Source organism: Pygoscelis adeliae, unplaced genomic scaffold (assembly GCF_000699105.1).
Source record: "Pygoscelis adeliae isolate BGI_AS28 unplaced genomic scaffold, ASM69910v1 Scaffold38, whole genome shotgun sequence".
Taxonomy (NCBI): Eukaryota; Metazoa; Chordata; class Aves; order Sphenisciformes; family Spheniscidae; genus Pygoscelis; species Pygoscelis adeliae.
In genome coordinates this window covers 21,025,230-21,044,210 of record NW_008825614.1, presented here as the reverse complement: position 1 = coordinate 21,044,210, position 18,981 = coordinate 21,025,230, and the positions used below count along the sequence as shown (strand labels likewise).

General features: G+C 38.7%; 1 protein-coding gene across 1 annotated transcript in view; it reads right to left on the bottom strand.

The window, feature by feature from the left end:
• CCNH (cyclin H) overlaps positions 1–18,680 on the bottom strand; it is a 37,336-nt gene extending 18,656 nt beyond the window's left edge. Inside the window, exon 1 of the mRNA XM_009333075.1 lies at positions 18,603–18,680. Coding sequence (XP_009331350.1) covers positions 18,603–18,680 — 78 coding nt within the window. The remainder of the gene's footprint in view (positions 1–18,602) is intronic.
• Positions 18,681–18,981: the final 301 nt, after the last annotated feature.

The window sequence follows — 18,981 nt, the reverse complement described above, 5'->3', positions numbered from 1 at the left end:
TGGGAGGGACCCCACGCTGGAGCAGGGGAAGAGTGTGAGGAGTCCTCCCCCTGAGGAGGAAGGGGTGGCAGAGAGAATGTGTGATGAACTGACCGCAACCCCCATTCCCCGTCCCCCTGCACCACTGGGGGGAAGGAGGTAGAGAAAATCAGGAGTGAAGTCGAGTCCGTGAAGAAGGGAGGGGTGGGGGGAAGGTGTTTTAAGATTTGGTTTTGTTTCTCATTACCCTATTCTGATTTGATTGGTAAACAATTAAATTAATTTTCCCCAAGGTGAGTCTGTTTTGCCCATGATGGTAATTGCTCAGTGATCTCCCTGTCCTTATCTCGACCCACGAGCCTTTCATTGTATTTCCTCTCCCCCGTCCAGCTGAGGAGGGGGAGCGACAGAGCGGCTTTGGTGGGCACCCGGCGTCCAGCCAGGGTCAACCCACCACACAGTGATATCCAGAAGCCATGGAGAGGGGATGCTGCAGTTCTCTGTAAAGTGATACCCGTCCTGTTGTCCCCACAAGCCCCCCCATGACTGAGCCTTCAATACAGCCTTACCTGATATATTGTGGGGAGCTAGAAGCAAGGTCAGGCAGAATGTCCATCCACTGGACAGAATCAATTTAGCCCTGACCAGTGAGTGTGTAGAGGCTTGCCCATTAACACCCATGATAATTGCCCGCTAAGTGGAGGTGGTCCTTTGAAAGTGTCACCAATCAATAGTTGGGCTCCTGTGACGCTGGGGAAAGTTGTGAAGTAGCAACTCATTAACTGTGACCTTCATTTTGGTTTCTTTGCCTAAAAATTTAGTTTCTCTGTTCAAAGCATACCATATATGCAACACCATGAGAAGAGGTGGAAATTAAACTGAAAAGTTATGCAGAATTATGTTCCTGTTGGCTCCCATGAAGGAAAAATTGAAGTTTCCTGAAGTGCGGTCAGCTAGCCCTGTAATTAGGAATTAGGAGCTGTTTTGCTGATCCACCATCTTACATGGGACATGACATTTATCTTCAGTTTTTCCATACTCCTGTTAATGTTGATGCTAATTAACCTTGGTTGGTTTTTTTAACAACTATAAATGAAAAGTCCTGTACAATGGCCTCTGAATGATAAAGAATTATGCTGGTACCCTAAAGGACATACAAACAGTACTTACTCTACAGTGCTTTCACAGTAATAAACCAAAGATGGGATAAATGTGTAAAAATCTGTGTCACATGTATTCTAAAACAATGGAGGAGATCAGAGGAGCTTCATTTCATATAGATATAGAAAAATTTATTTGGGATTATGTATGTGAGTGGTGAAAAAAGAGCAAACCTGTGATTTAATGATAAAATAATTTGCCTAAGTTTTTAAAAATAGTCTATCTAAATTTTAATAAGGTCAAAGAACTGGAATTTTGTGAAGCTTCTGACAAGGAAAATTGTCTTCAGATACAAATATTTTCAGACTGTTGTAATTGAGTGTATTTTCCGCATCTCAGATTCTTTACAGGTACCTCAGGTTTTTTTAATCCAAGGGGCTAATTCTGTTTTCATTCAAATCAATGGCCCAGATCTTAGTAATTTTAGAGAGATATAATTCATTTTCCCCATTATTCAGCTGAGTATAAGGATATTATAATTACAATAATTTATTATTATTATTAAGCCTAACTGCAGATACTAACTAGCCCAAAAACATGGTGGCGATACATTCAAAGAAAGAGTTAGCCTTGTTGATGGTCCTGGAGAGGATTAAAATCCTTAGAGGGGGAAACACATCAATTTATTACCACAGGATTTTAATATTCACTATATTTAATGCTACTGAGAATTTGTCAGTAGTCCTAAATTTAATTTTTTAAATACTATGTTTTAGTCCTCACTTTGTTGAATATATGAATATAGTATCATAGGGACTTCTACTTGACTTTGCAGTGTTTGACTATCAATTGTCCTAATACTGAAAGTAGTTAAAATCAGATTCTTACCTTTCTTGCTTATGCTAAGTAGTACTTTATTTTTCATTTGGTCTCACTGATATCAGTGATGTTATTTTGTTGAAGGAGCACTAGTCTGTATTAACAAAATGTACCAGTCATTCAAACCAGTACAAAAATGTATACGTATATAGCTATAATTCACTTACATTGAATATGCAATACAGAGACATAAATGTTAGGATTCTCAGCAAAAACATAGACATTAAATAAGCGAAAAAGGACTAGAAACAACAGTTTGGAATTCCTGACCTTTGCATTTTTTAAATATTAAGGAAAACCTTTTTCATTTAATAATGTACAGCTTCAAAAGCATATTAAGTGTACTGTCTCAAAGAAATCACAAATCATGGGAGCAAAACCTAAATATGCTGAGGCAGAGATGTTGGTTTATTCTTAAGTTAAGGGCATCACATTCATTCAGCAGTGAGGGCTGAATTCCTTCTGGGCAATCAGAATTGTATGCTCCTTTTGAATACCGTGCAGGGCGTCTGTTGAAGTCAGTGGAAGATTTGCCTAAAGACCAAAAGCCAAAGCTGGCTTTTATGGCAGAGAGTGGTTATTTTTGCCATTCTTCACCGACATGTCCTGAATCATTCATGGAGAAAGTTCTGTTGCTTCCACCCCTTGTTTCTTGCTTTTCCTTCTCAATTTCTCCCTTCCCCTTCCTGACCTTGCCTTGATGTTCTTGACCTTTCTTTTTAATTTCTTCACAACTCCATTGTTCCCTCCCACTTCACTCCCAATATATCGTCTCATATGAATATAATTAAATTATTGATACTGATGCTGAAAAGTCATCACTGGATTTCTGGACTGATGGTACCTTGAAGTTAAGAAGAAGCTGAGGTTGAGGACCTCTGAGTCATTCACTGCAACTGTCTTCATACTCAGAAAGTGCTGTTGTGGCATGTTTGCAAAGATTTCTTTGGAACCAAGTGTGCTTGAAATGTACTTTAAAAGTGAGAGCACTTAGACGCTGCAGAATAAGCAAATATCTTGAAGGCCACATAAATAGGACAAGTAGGCCACTTCCAGCCTAGAAGATGTGTGTTGAACACCTCTGGTTTAGATTTTTCAACATTTCAAACACTTTCTTTAAGGTTTATGACCACGAAAAGCCAAGATAGCATGTGGATCAGTAATTTTGTTAGTTAGCACAGGCAGATACCACTTTTGTAAACAAATCTGAGCTACAACATGAGATCCAGGTCTGGACCCGAAATGTACCAGAGCGTAGTGCTCAGAGCTGGGGCTTTAGTTCACTTTAACATAAAGGAAAAAGATTGTTGCAAAGGTAAGACTTGATGCCAACTCCCCTAAATTTCAGGGTTATTTGCTGCTGGAGTTCTTTCTGAGACTTTGCTTCAAATTGCTATGTGATTGCACAGTGATTGGAAAGGATAAAGATAGGTTGCTTTTACTAAAGACCTATCAGTTGTGTTGACCCTGTAGGTACAGCCTGCAGAGATCCAAGAGCTCCCTTGCCTGTCCTAAGGCATAAAAATACTGAAAATTACTTTGTGTGATTACTTTACGTGCTTTTGGCCATGGCATTCTAAGAAGCCTTTGCATGTGAGCACCTCGTATATGAAAGTGCGGTGTGCCAATCTCATCCTTTCCCCCGTGCTTCTGCCATGCGGTGATGTTGTCTTTCGGTCACCCAGTGGTAGTGGGAAGCCAGGCAGAGGTGCTGCACACGAGGATTTCGGAGGATGTAGTCACCCTGGCGACAACGGCCATGTGGAAGCAGACAAAACTACTTCTGCGCTCATCGTGTGAGTTTTTGCCCTCTGTTCTAAACACTGCAGATAACGGAGTTGGACGCTGTGCATCTGATTCTGAATCTTTAGTACCTGACAGAATTAGAGCAAGCCACAGGAGCTGGAAGCATCTGAAAATTGGCGAATGGCTCTTAAAGCAAAAGATATTAATAAGAAAACTTCTCTTTTTCCTATGAAGATGTTGCTGCTGTCACTACGTTGTTGAGACAAAGTGGACTGAGAGACAAGGTTGAGAATTCATTGTCTCTTCTGGAGATCGTGACAGTGACATGAGCAGTAGCAATTGTTACAGAGGAAAGCAATTCTTTATATCTTTAAATAAATGAAATAAAATTATTTAGAGATGAGAAACTTCTCAATAGTGACAGTGGACCCAGGAGAATCAAAACTCCTTTCTTAAATGCATACAGTTAATACAGTTTGGCAGTTTCTCTTTCATAGTTTGTGATATTTACTCTTTTCACATTGTTCTTTATTACCTATGTCATCTGCCTGTTGTGTGGGAATTGCATAATTTCTATTCACTGCTGTGTTCATGAATGAAAATAAACTTCTAAATTAAAATATTTTCCCGTATTTGTGGTTTTCTATCTCATCTTACACAGAATCCTTTACTGAGAGACAGACCCTGACCTGTCCTGTGTAGTTACTTGAAAGACTGGCTAGTGAAGATCCCTGTTTTCTCTACTACGTTAGAAATCCTCTGAAGATGAAGAAAGGGAAATAGAAAATAATAGAAGATTGTAAAATTAAGGACAAGTATTGAAGAGATTTGTTCACAGCCAGCAGCTCATGGTCCATGAAATACCAGGGATCGAATCATTCCTTCTGTTCTCCAGCTTTGCCATAAGCGCGTTTTAAGTGGGATGTTCTTCTCCCTGTTCAGCTTGCTCACAGTGCCAGAAGAGAGAATACCATTCTGAGCAATGGATGGTCCCACGTGCTGGTGCACCATGTCATCTGCATTGCCCAGCCAACATCTCCCATACACCTCATGCTGTATGACATTCTGGAAGTTGTTCTGTGCTGGACTTAGGGTTTAGCTGTTTTTTTCTTCCATTTAACTTTTTCATTGCATTAGATTTGGCAAGAAAACATTGCCTTCTTTCCTGTCTGTAGGATATGCTGAAATGAAGGAACTGGATCCCTGTTAAACTGAAGTGCCTGGAATAACTACAACATAAAGGAATCTGATGAAGGCTAGCAAATGCTTTTATAGCTTCATTGTAAAGATATAAAGAAATTAATGAGGAATTTGAGAAATAGAGGCACTAAAATTGTCAGGCAAATTGGATGACATGGAAGTCATGTATACTCATGTATAAACTACTGTTCTGACCCGTTAGTCAAAACACACTATTAACTTAAGCCCATCAGGGACCAATTTTCTGAGGGCTGTATAACTACTAGCTGTGCATATAAGGTTTCCTGACCTCATAACCACTGACCTGAGAACACAGGAAGTTGCAAGAAATGGTATAGTTATCCCTTCTTGTTACGCAAAAGCAACTTCCATGATGTAAGAGGGCTTGGGTTGCAGAGATGGGGTGCCTGCCTTGTGGAAATGCTTTTGCAAACCTTGAAATTTCACTGTGCTGCCTCATGTTCTCTGGCACCTTTTGTACTGCCAAGCTCTTCTTTGGGGACAAAGAGGAGTAGAGATTTAGGGGGACAAGCAGGGCAGAGGGCTTCGGCAGCTGGGACCCTGACATGCCTTGAGAACACTTGGGTTGCGGTGAGAATTTTGGAGTAGATTCTCCTCAACCTAGACTTTTCATAGGAAAGAAATCCTTACCATTCCCAACAGACTGATGGAGAAGAAATATTGTTAGAAATATAAACGGTTCCCAAGAAGACTTACAATTTTCTTTTGGCCCTGGAGAAAGAGGTAAGTTCGCTGTGATTCTGCATGTCTGAATGGCCTTGAATTGCTAGCAGGGCATTCTGATGACCATGGACGTTAAGTATTTTCTCTTCTCTTTGACATTAAATAATTAACAGTTTCAGAATTATTTCTCCAAAAACACCTAACATATTCCATATGTTTGGAAAAGACGGTGTCAAATTAGTTGTCCCGTTTTTTCTTGAACATACGCCCTAATATGTGGGATAGGAATACTTTGTGATGTGTGGAAAGCCAGCCTACTATGGAATTGACTATATTCATTTCTGTTTTATTGTTAAACCAGGAACAATGAAATTATTTTAATTATCACAATAATGATTTGTGATCAAAAAAGGGAATAATCAATCGGTGGGATTGAGTAGGCCTCCATAGCAGTCTGTTCTGCGTCTCGTATGCCCCAGTAGTTCCACCTGGATGATGTTGTATGTGTACAAATACTACATTTACACAAAACTGCAGCCTGGGACACTCTGCAAGTGCATTGGAAAAGAGGATTGGGTTTAAAGTGATTCTGAGAAAATTTTGTGAAAGTGCAAAATACGGTTATGCAGGATAAGCTGCACAAACACAAGATGCAAAGCATCTGGCTAGATAGTTACTCCTTGGTGGGTAGCTGTCCCTTGGAAAAGCTGAATGTGAACCAATGTCAGGCTGCTGCAAATCGGTGTGTCATTATTAATATTACTTTTTTGGTCTGCCTAGCACAGGTAAGGCTGGACCTGTTCCCCATTTGGGGCACTTCCAATAAAAAAGTATGGTCCTCTTTAAGAATCTAAAAGAAAGAAACAAGAAAAGCTGAAAATTCTGACCGTTTTGTAAAGATGGGGGTTGTCTGAAGTAAATAGAAAAGGAGTCTGAGGAGGAAAATTTGTCATAGACAGAAAGATTGCATGTCTTTGAAGGGCAGGACATTGGGATGAAACAGAAGAAAGGAGAATACAGTTTAGGTGTTAGCAAAAACATAGGATTGCTGTAGAAGAGATGTTCCCTCACAAGGTGTCTGTCAGAAATGCCACAGATAAGAGGTGATTTTGACTTGGCCATTCGGGCGCATGATGAATTCTTAAAATTTTCTGCAGTCCTATGGTTCTGTTGTCATACTGGTTGCCATGTAACTGAGATCATATGCTAGCATCTCGTGTGTGCAGTAGAAAGGAAATTTTCTACTAAGATTAGAGTTTAAGAATCTTTTTCTTCTCACTTTGCATGAGACCGTGTGGTGCACAAATGCAATATTCTTGAGTTTTTTGGTAGTAATTTTTGCAAGTTATGAAATGAGATATCTCACATGATTGGAATATACGATACATTTCATTTATAGGTATAACCTTTTCTCCTGATGGTGACAATCACAGTCATTTAAATCTGTGTAATAAATTGGGCTTTGAGTTTTCTGGGGTGCTTAATGAAGAACCAAAATACATATTCAAACGTAGCTAAAGCTTGGGTTATGTCAGATCGTAATTCAAGGTCCAAGATTTACTCCTGTGATCTCCCCCAAATTCTGAACTAGTCTTGAAATGATGTGTCTGGGAACATCCTCAACATATGCGTTATGCAGGAATTTAAAAGTGAACGTGTTTAAAATGACAGTTGGTTTACGAGTGTGCAAAAGAGGAAGGTTGGATCTAAGAAAATTTCTGCAATATTCTGGGCATGAGAGAATTTCCTCTTTCAGAGTTTACCCGTGGAAAATTTAAAACATGATATCTTTTCCTGTAGATAAACAAGCTGAACTTGAGTACAATATTCCTTTAAAATGTTAAGGGACATGTTGATAGTATTCACAGGCTGTGTGTTGCATGCCCGTGGTCTTCTGGTTCAAAACACCTTATAGAACATGGGCTGACAGATTCTTCCAGTAATGGGAGATAGTCCTAAATTAACTCTAAGCATGTAATGTATAGCTGCTTATTTATAGGAGGAAAAGTGTCACCTACATGAAAATTTTTCCCAATAAAATCAGGTTTCAGTCCCAGAAAGGCAGCTTCCTTCTGTTCATTCAAAAACAATACCAGATCTCATCAGTAAGTTCTAGACAGCAGTTACCTTCTGGCAGGACAAAAATTTTGTGCCCGAAGAGACTCATTTATCAGAATACTGTGGTCATGTTTCAAACTCTGTGGGCTGTGGACTCACCAGAAAGTAACTTGAAAGTGATCATAAAAAGGATTCTCAGGGGAAAAATATTACAGGTATCATACTGAAGCCACCCCCAAAACTGTAGGGAATATGACCCATTCTTTCTATGAGATAGCTTAATTGGTAGAGCAAGTTGTGTCTCATTTCCGTTATTGTTCAGAACCAGTAGTCCTCATTTTCACTTACAAAAAAAAAAAGGTCATGTTGCTGAATCAAAGACTAGAAACGGCAGGAATTTTTTGTCGAGCTATTTACAATGGCATGGCAGTCTCAATGCCCCTGGTGTAAACTGCTGTGGTAGTCGTGCAAAGCAGTAAAAGGAAAATGAAGATGACGGAGAACTCTTACGGCTGAAGATCTTTTTATTCTCACAGTAATGTGTTGCTCTTTTCTCTGAAGAAAAATAAACCATATCATTCACAAGATTCTGTCATTTTTCAATCTGCTGATAGGTGTATTACTTTTGATAAATTAAATATAAAACCCTATTGAATTTATTCTTCCTCTGTATTACTTTTAAGGTAATAAATACTTCTGAGAGGGGACCAGTGTCATCAAATCCAAAAAGAAAAGATTTGGAGATCACTTTATGCTTGCAGAAGCTGCTCTGAACCCATTATTCTGTCAGTGCTTTTGGATGTTATCTTCAAGATTCATCTTTCTGAAATATTTTTCAGCTTATTATGTACTGTGTTTCAATTAAACCAGCTGTACGTTGTTGACTCTACTGGAAATTACAAGCACAGAGCAAATACAGGTCTCCAAGTTACCTCTCTGGAAGTTCCTTTTCTTTTAAGAAAAAAAAAGGCATTGCTATTTTGGGCTGTGTCCAGTGATATATTTCAAAGTTTATTTTTCCTTCCATCACACAGTGAATTCAATAATTAAAGGAGAAAAATGGCAACCACCTGGTTTTTCTTCTCTCGCATCTTCCTGATTTAAATCTTTAAATTCAAGATGGTGACAAAAATGTGTCCAAGGCTGCAATATGTGACCCTTCCTGTTAGCTATACAAACCAGTCGAGCTAGAGTAGTTGAGTTACTTAGGTATTTTCCAAGTGACCACAGTGTAGAAGGATTAGACAGATAAAGAGAGGCAAGCAGGGAGGCAGGAACCCTAACCAGTCCATCCTAATTCTTCTTTTTAAATGCTGCTCAGCCATTGCAAATATGTAAAACAGCACTGGAAAGCAGAACAGGATCAGTGCTTGTTATCAGGGGTGCCTATAAAATTGTGCCAGGAAAATACTTAGTCTCTTGAGTGCTGGGAACATCTTCTCTGTCCACAGCTGTCATTTAGTGTTCACAACATCCCATTAGGAAGTTATTTTATTAGCCAAAGTACTGTACAGTCCATGTGTACTGCATACTGAAAGCACCCAGTGACAAAATGCCTAAGTGTAGCCTGGCAGGCATCTTCCCGTGCTGCTCTAGAGGTTAGAGAAATAAGATTTCTGTAATACAGATCCTAGGGAATATCATTATGGAGAGTACCTAAAATCTTTGACTAATTGACTTCTACTACCCATGTCTATCCATGCAGCAATTCTGATTCTTGCAGTGTTATACTATACTCATATTCCTCTTCTTATAACGAAGCTGGAAGTTTTGGGTATTTTTTTAATAATGAAAGAGTAGACAAATTTAATTATAAAGACTTTTTATTGCACATTATGTAACACCTTTTACCTGATGATTTCAGAATGCCTCTCAAAAAACTATTTATGGTTCCATTGCACCCTGAGCCATATCCTGGGAGCTTTATAGTTGCCATTCATAAAGCTCATTCATAAGTTTCTTCATCTTACACTTGGTAGATTGTTTGGACCCACTATTTCAAGAAGAAGATTGTCCTAGAATATATTGTCCTAGAAGTCATTAATGTACTTTTCCATCTAATTTTATTCATGGCTGTGTTAAGTACGTTGGGTTTTGTACCAGCATAGTTCATTAGCTTAAGCAGCTCTTCTCCCTTGCCCTTAGCCCACAGTTTGTCAGGCTCAACGTTTTTAGTGTCCTGTAAGACAGACTTTCTGTTTCTCGGGTCATGCAAATATACTTTCTCTTCACTGAGTCCAGTTTGAATTTCCTTTGACCAGAACTGTATGTCCTGGTAAAAATCTTATAATTCCTCTGAGTAATGGCATTAACACTTCCTCCTTGTCTGTACTAGAAAAAGTGTTCCTGATATGTATTTAGATTATTTTCTTTTTTTTTTTCTTTGTTTTGGTGTTTGTTTTTTTTTTTTTTTTGTCATGGCTTCATTAGCTTACAGTCATCCTATGATCAAGAAAGGCCTTGTGTTGTTTTTGGACTTTGCTTTTGCCTCTTGTCATTTTCAGTGTGGACTCAAAATTCCTAGCACAATTCTGGTTAACAGCTAAACAGCTAGACTTTGTACTTCAAGCTATTAAATGTCATCTTTTCTCTCTTATTCTCTCCCCCAAGGTCACCTGGTTATTCCTGTATGATATTTTGACCCTCTTCAACCTCAGTGATGCAACAACATCCAGCTTGGCTGCTAGGTTAAGAAGCTTCATTTTCTCAAACATAACATGTTCTCCAAGAGATGTTAAAGAACATGTGAGGTGGAATCCCGTTCTGGACCACCTTTTAAAAATAATCTCTGATTCCCTCCATTGTCTGTGAAGGGATGTTAAATCATTGTGATTTTTATGCCAAATTATGTGAATATTCCTCTTCACACTCTAAACCTCTGTCCTTAGCAAGTGTGCTTGACACGCTCTGATTTTTTTGTGACAAGGTCACTAACGGAAATATTAGAAAATATTACTCCTAAGGAACTCCACTAATAACTTCCTTTCTGACACCCTTTTGTTACTAAGCTGTTGTTCATTAACTTGTTATGAATACTTATCTTGTTATTAATCCTCATCTTTTCCATTTTAAGCTCCCATTTGATATCGTATCAAATCCTCTAGTGAGAAAGAGGTGCTTCACTGTGATCCATACTGAAATGAGATCCACTGCAATTCCTTTGTCTGGGTAATTGGTTATTAAGGAAAAAGGTTAGTTCACCATAATATATATTAGATAATCTCATGTTGCATTTTATCCTATGTCCCACTTACCTTCCCGAGGATATAATAAATGCACAGCTATTTTCATAAGTATTTGTGCTAGCCTTTCTGTCTTCTTGTCAGGAAGTCTCAGTTTTCTGTCCTTGTCTTAAAAGATTCATCCAAAAAAATCCTTGCAACTGAACTTTAAGTTTTACATACCAGTACTTTCGGGAAAGAGATGGATGCGTATTTTAGCATGTAAAGATATTTTAGTTTTACATCTACCATGTATGTAGTAGCTACTTTCCTGTCTTTGTTCTCATGCTAGACCTCATCATTTTTACTGAAAACTCAAGATTCATTTAGATTTGAGGCCATACTTAAACTGCCTTCAGTTTCTTTCCCATCTCAACTTGTATTTGCCTTCATGTAAAATGAGGAAATCTTAAGAAATTTCAGTGGGCAGGAAAAATGGTGGATGTGCATCTGCATGAGATCATGCTAGTCATGAGATCTAGGCTGTCAAGATTTGGTTTACTTCCCTGCTAACAGAAAACTTCCTGTAGAGTAATGTCTTTCTAAATCTATGTTACAGTACATGTTTAGCAATTACTTAGAGAAGATAGCGCCACAAGTTGAACTATATTTCTAAGAAATTTTTTTTTAGAGATGCATGACATCACTAGCAATGATAATGTCAAGAAGGTAGTTGCCAGGTCATTTGCTATTTCATTTGCAATTGCATTTGGTATTTGCAGTGACTATCCGTATGGATGCTCAGATCAAACAACAGTTGAGAAAGTCACAAGTATTTATCCTCAGAACATTGCAATAAAATTGGGATCTGTTACATCTTTCTGTATTACAGATAGGAACTAAAGCACTGAGAAACGATCACTGAATGACTTATCCAAGATCAGGTAAAAATCTGTAGGTGTTTCAAGAATTGACCTTAAACTCAGTCCAGTGCTTTAGCCAATAGATAATACTTTCTCCATAACGTGAGTAAACAAATAGAACAAAAAGGAATGACACAGACATTTCAGTGTTTGCTAAATAAAAAAAAAAGTGACATAAATGATAGGGAAATAAAGTTGTATGTTATAGATAAGGAGCAAAAACTGATGTAAACCTCTAAAAACAGACCAATGATAGCATTCCTTTAGACAGACTAAGTGTAGAAATGGTAAAATGCAATTCTACCCTGATTGTCTGTATACATATTTTGGGGTAAATAACCTTTGGTGAGGGGAGGTATGGAAAAGCAGAAATTCTTATTCTTTATTGTTCCTACAAAGTGGCACCAAATAAAAACTAGTCTGAGAAGAATGGTTAAGTATAATAATATAGATACTTCACGGTATTTTTCTAGCTTACACAAATGGATCTAAAGTTTTTTAATAAGTAGTCAGTGACTGCAAAATGTGTGCCATTTCAAAACTCCTGACCAAGGCAACAGGAAGCATTACAATTCTACAACTGAGTTTGATCAGTTTCTGGCTGATATATTTTTCTTGAGGTTTTACATGAGTGACATTCTACAGTATTTTCTTAGCAGCCAGAGCTAAAAGAGATTTTACATGTCATGGCAGAGAGCTTAACAATAAACTATTATTAATAGACATACATTTTTTAATGTGTAAGACAACAGTGATAATGAGAAAGCTTGTATTTCCTACATTTTTGGGTTTGTCTGTTTGTCAGAGCTGATTTTGAATTGCTGCTTAAAATTAGGACCAAGCAACTAAAAATGTGTGTTATAATGTAGGTCATGTATTACTATGCTGTAGTAATCTACATTTCAGTAGAGTAATGCTGCCATATAAGATGCACTGAACTATGATAATTCAAGTGTAGCTAACTATAAAAGCAATGAGCGGTGGTGAGCTATTCAGTATTGCTCTGAACTGTGTTTAGTAACTGTTATTAATAATTTTTAATAGAGGCCGTAGTTGCATTTGATACTGGGCACACAGAATGAAGGCAGTCCCTGCCCAGAAGAGCTATCATCCTAAAAAGGTTTGCATTACTACATCACTGGGACTCCCGTTGCTAAAACCTAGGGTTGTAAACATCTCACTTTGAGATCCAGCTTTGTGTCTGACAGTTTTTCCTTTCTGAAGGCCAAATCTGAACGTGAAGGGCATAAAACTAGGATGGTGCAGCTGTGCGAGGACAAAACTACAGGAGAAAAAATACAGTAGGAAAGTAGGGGTTTGTGTCTCAGCAGTTTTACAGACTATTTGATGAAGTGCACGTTTGTTGTGGGGGCAGGAGAGCTGGATGAGGAAGGAAAGGCTGATCCTCTCAAGTCACATCGTGTGGCTGTGGAAATGCAAATGTATAACCCCATCATTTAGCTAAAGACAACGTCTGATCTTGAGAGACATTGTATAGCTAGACAAAAACGGTATGTAAAAGAATGGATTACTCAAAACACCATACTCTCTAGTTATTTCAAACTCCATCCTTTCCATCTTCAAAAATAACATGCCTTTCCCACTTTGGTTTCCCATAACATGCAAGGAAAATAGTCAATTCAGCCGAGATAATAAATATACATAACTAAGAGAATTAAGTAATGAAAAATTGAATTTGGGCTCTTACTCTTCTGATTTCTTTGTGTACTTCGCATATAGAGGATAATGTTTGTTCTCAGAAACACTTTATACAAACCTCCGATGCCCCAATTTCTGTCTTTCAAACAGGCAACTAGCTCCTCATGGCTGACCACCTAGACACTGAGAACATTTTGGGCACAGCAGGTATCATGACTGCTGTATAGGTATATGCACAGGGTTATTTTTTTTTCGGTGATTATGATTTTCTTCATAATAATCTTCATTACCAAGGGTGTTGGAAGGAAAGAACAATTACTGAATGAAAAAAAACGCTTTTTAAGGATACTAACAACATTTCTGTAAACAGCAAAATTCTAGTGAGAAAAAGCTATTCATTGAGACAAAGGAAAAACTTTAGTGTAGTGCTGTATTTTTTATTTTCCTAAGATTTTTTGCCATTTTCACATATTTGCCATTGCTTTTTGCCATTTTCACATATTTTCCTAAAGTCACTTATGCTTCTTTAGTATTAGATAGCAATGAAGAATTAGTGTGCCTCTGCTGCCACATTTCTTGTTGCCTTGAGCACAAATCCTACCCAGGGAGTCACTGTAGAATGGCGACATCAGTATCTCTTTGAGACCCAAACCTGGCAGCTGGGTGGACAGATAGATTTGAAGCTGCAATTTCATTCTTGTGCTTTCTGCTGCTTTTTGGCCACTGAATTCTTGCGTTTCATGCGGGTGGGTTTATTTCCCTTCGCGTAGTTGCAAGGAATCCTGTAGACAGTATTTAGGCTAACCAGAGCACATGCAAACTGTGCCAAAGCAGAGGTAACCCAGCTCTTGCCAGCACTGAATTATTCTTTATGCTTCTGCTGTCCAGGAAAGTGACGCACTGTACTCCTCAGGTGCAGGTCTGTCCAGCGCCTCATCCCTGGCAATGCAGGAAATGCTGGATGGTCAAGGAAGTAAATCACATTTTCTCATTTAATGCATGCACATTAAAACACCAACTTCAAGAATAATTATAGCAAAACCTTTCTACTGTTCAGTGTATTTCTCTTTGCCTATTGTTTACAAGTGAATATTTGAAAGAGAGATTGTCATGACCTATGTGCAGATTTCACAAATAAAAGAGTATTTTCCCCTTGAAAGCCTAGGAGACAGTTTGACTGTACAGAGGTTAATGCCAGTATGTCATATAAAACTCTCTGCAACCTTGGAACTTCCAGAGGTATTTTTTTCCTTTTCATTTTATTGAATGTCCTACAACTACTCTCTGCTGTACAGTCTACAACTCAGCAGGCAGAAAAAATGAAAAGCAACAGCTAGTAGTTTTTGCCTTTGAATAGGGAGAGAGGTGATGGTACTGTGTGTGGAGAGGTGGCACTCATCACTTGTGCCTTAGGAACTTCCTTCTGCAAGTTGTGACCTCTGTCTGGAAAACTTCATTCAAGATACGGCAATATTGGCAATACGAATAAAGTTAAGAAAAAAAACAGAATAAAGAAGAATGTTTTAAAATAATTTTGATGGACATTAAGGTTTCTTACCCAAATCTTTATCCCACTTACCTTTCATCCCAGGCAGTTTCTTCTGGAAATAAGATTTCTGTGTCTGTAAGGACATGTAAGTGTAATCTCTTGAGAGCACATGGAAGCCAAGTGGGATTTCATCACTGTCACACCCCATCTTCTGGAAAGGAGTTTTCATAAGGACTTAAAAGGCTAACCCTGCCTGTTGCTGTGAGGTCTCTACTCTGTGAGGGGTGCACTAGCTACAGATACGTCTGCTGCTGATGCATGCAGATTGGTAAAGCCAAGGTTTAGTATTGTGTTCTGGAGCCATGAGAGTGATTTCATAGCCAAGGCTGTTTAATAGTTTCCATTATATCCCTGAGTTTATCTGCCCAGCTGGGTTGGCACAGGGGAGGGGGGAAGAGAAGATCTGAAAGTAGTGGCGGGAAGGGAAACTATTTCTAGCTGAAATTTACTTTTGATTACTTCGGCATTGGGTATTTTTTTTTTGTTTGCTGTGGTTTTTGTCAATTGGGCACAAAAATTGTGGTTGAGATACTAAATTTCAGAGAAGATGGGAAGTAGACAAAGTATAGTGGCAAAAATTTGCAGGATACTATTCACAGAGAGCTTTTCTTTCTTCAAAACAGGATCTTTAGAAAGAAATGGAAATCAATAAGAGTTCTGTTGGGATCATACCTACCTTTTAAGATGAGATTTTGAAAGAGGGAAAGATACTACCATTATCTTTTTACTCTGGATTTTTTTTTTTTTTTATGTGGGTCTTCTGTATGGGGGTTTGGTGGGCATGTTTTGCTTGCCTTTGCACTGATTCTGGCAAGAAGGATTGTTTTGATTTCATTTTCTTTCTCCGTATTCAGCACCTGTTTAACATTCTCTTTTCCAAGCCTTTTTTTGATTCTGCCTGTTTGCCCTGGGAACATGGACTTCCCCTCCAAATACCTAGCATGTGATAGCATATAGTACCTGTTAAGACTGTGATATTTCTTATGCATTCCTTTCTTTTAATGCTTAAAAATTAATAAAATTGCTTTACAAATATATGATATTCATCTGTCAGGTTTATTGTGGTCTTCTGTTAGGTACTGCTCCATATACTGTGTCTTGCCTAATGTGCCCTCTTTACACACTTAAGGAAAGACCTGCAGAAATAATATATAATCTGTAGAAAGAGCGGTCCTTAAAAAGACCACTAACTCGCATCTGCTTCTCCACACCATTACCTGAAAGGATGACGTGAAGCTTTTGGGAGGCTTGGATGTAAACTAAATTTGCATCGTTCTCCCAAGAAGATCCTCGTGTCTCCCCTTCCTCTAGGTTCACTCTGGATTTCTGGTTTCCATCAGGATTACTTTATGACACGGTTATTGTATATGATCTTAAAATAGGCATAATTCATTCTCTTGGTTCTGCAAGAACATCGATTTACGGTCTCCAAGTCTGTGTTTACTGGAGAAAGGAGAAAACTATAAGGCTAGTCTTCTTGTAACACAAGATGTGCCACTGCTGCCACATCACCACTCACCCTTACACCATGGCAGCATCACGCTTTGCTATTGTAAGTGAAAATCAGACACACTATTTTTAGGCAGCTGGAGGAACGGAAGTTTTTTGGCAGCTGTCTTAATTACAAAAGCAGAAAGAAAGCAGAAAAAAAATGTAGAGAGCCAGGACTAAAGTCATAAAACTGGGGTTTTTTTTCTGCTTTTAACCAAGTTATATCATCTTGCAAAACCTAGTGATTTGTTTCTTTTCTAATGAAAAGGTGTCTGTGATTTGGGGTGTGGGTTATTGGTAAATTGGCATATAAGTGAGTTTGTCCTTCACTGGAATTTCATAAATTGTGCGCTCCTTTTATTGTCTTGGAAAAGCACTTTAGACTGATGATTGCCTTAGGAGTATTCTATCTTCTGCCCTTGCTGCAAAGCTTTTAGTGCATCCACAGAACAGTGAGATAAGATTTTCTCAAAGAGGGAATTGACTTTCCAAAATGAACTTGCTGCAGAAATCTGAGCTGTTAGAGACCTGAGGAGATTCCAGCCGCTGTGTGCTATTGAAAATCAGCAGAAACAGGTTAGGAGGCAGACAGTTATGTCACAAAAGATGTTGGAGCCTACTCACAGATATTCAGAAAATTTCTCTTAACTTTTTCTCATTTGATTTAAATTCTACTGTCTTCCTCTCTTTTTATGATCTTTTCAAAAGAAAAATGTGAAAGAGCTAGTCTGTTTCTTACATACAGATACCTGTCACATGGAGGATTTTAAAAAACTGTATTTTGCAATGGTTTTGTTATGGAATTTAGATTTTATTGGTCCTGTGAGTAAAGCAAAACTTAATGGAATTTAAGTTCAGTATAACAAAACTATAAGCCTGATCTACTTCTAGAGATCTAGAGATCTAATCTACTTCAAATCAAAATAAAGCTGTGTTTTCTGCTGTCATACTGTTATTCTGTATTTTTAAGTGCTTGATATAACTGCTGATATAAATATTCTGGTAATTAAGTATGCAACAAACACTTTATTTTGATACAATGAGCTCAGTTTAGCCATGCCTGAAACCCTTTCCAGGAGCTTTTCTATGACACCACGGAGTGCAGTAATTAATCCCAGACCCCCCCCCCAAACTACAAAGATTTCAATACTGGATTTTATCCCTGTCTCCCCTTGAAGTGGAGATGTCAGAAGCATGTCTGTCCCATCCAGAGACAAGAAGGATGAAACAGGCTTCCCCAGCACCTGTGGCCAATTCCCGTCTGCTGGGTTGGGTCCCTGAACCGACTGCTGTGCTGGTGTCCAGCCACATTTGGGGTGGCGTTCGGTGGCCAACACCTCAGGACTAGCAGATGGGACACAGCACCTATGGGAGACTTGCACTGTTTTGGGGCGTCAAACTGAAGACAGCCAGGATAACCTAGAGCATCTTAAATGGCACTGGACACCAACGTGCAGCAGAGTTCAACCAGATCCCCTCTTTGTTGTCAATTTTTTTGCGGTTGCATATTTTAACATGCAGTGGCTTCCTTTCACCCCCACCAGTCCATGCTGGTGCCGTCATTTGGAGCGGTTGGGGTCAGGAGTATTGATATCGTTAATCAGTGTCACGTGTCTATTAAGATGCTATTTGAAAACAAACAAACAAAACACCCTTCAAAATCCATAAAACAAGAAAAGAGAAGAGCTTATTTCCCCTTAGATAGAAGTGACAGTGTCTGAATTTTGTTTATGGCATTAGGGGCTGCTTTTATTATAGCTACTGTTCTTTATCCCCAAATTAAAACAGACGTGTGAAATGAAAGCACAGAGTTACCTTTTACATGTTGAAAGACAGGACTCCAGTGTTATTGGTCATCCCTCCCCAATGTAGAGTTATGTGCATGTTAGTCAATTAGTAATATTCCAGAGACACTGTAAGAAATAACATTCTTTGATAGAGAGCTGTGATAGATGCTGCACATTTCTGTCTCTCTATTTGAAATTAATCCCTGAAACGTGGAACTGGGAAGACTCATTGCCAAAGCAGGTAATCTACTGGATAATCCAGGAGGAATAAATTTTAGTCATCACAATTATGTTGAATTTATCCTGGAGGAAAAAGCATATGTCCCTGAAGTGCTGTGCTCAGTCTGAAAATGACCGAGTTCCCTAATTTTTGCTGGGCTCCTACCTTACACCACTGCCTAAACGCTACCTCTTTCAGCAGCAGCAGCAGCAACGGCGGTGGCAGCCGGAAGGGCTTGGTCATGCTTGCCACGTTTGTCCTTCCTCCTCAAAGGACCACAAGCACTCTTCTCGCTCCGTCCTTACTGCTTTTGTGCCTGTTGATATGTCATGAGACCATGAATATTTAGTCTCTGGGGGACCTGTGTGGAAGGGTGGTTAATACAGCAGGGGCACAATCTAGTGCCTCTGAGCAAACCATGTTTTTGAGCAGCAAAGGAACGCTGAGCAACCCATGTTTTTGAGCAGTAAATGTTTTTGAGCAGTAAAGGTATGTGCTGATAAAGACGCTGAGCAACCCATGTTTTTGAGCAGCAAAGGAATGC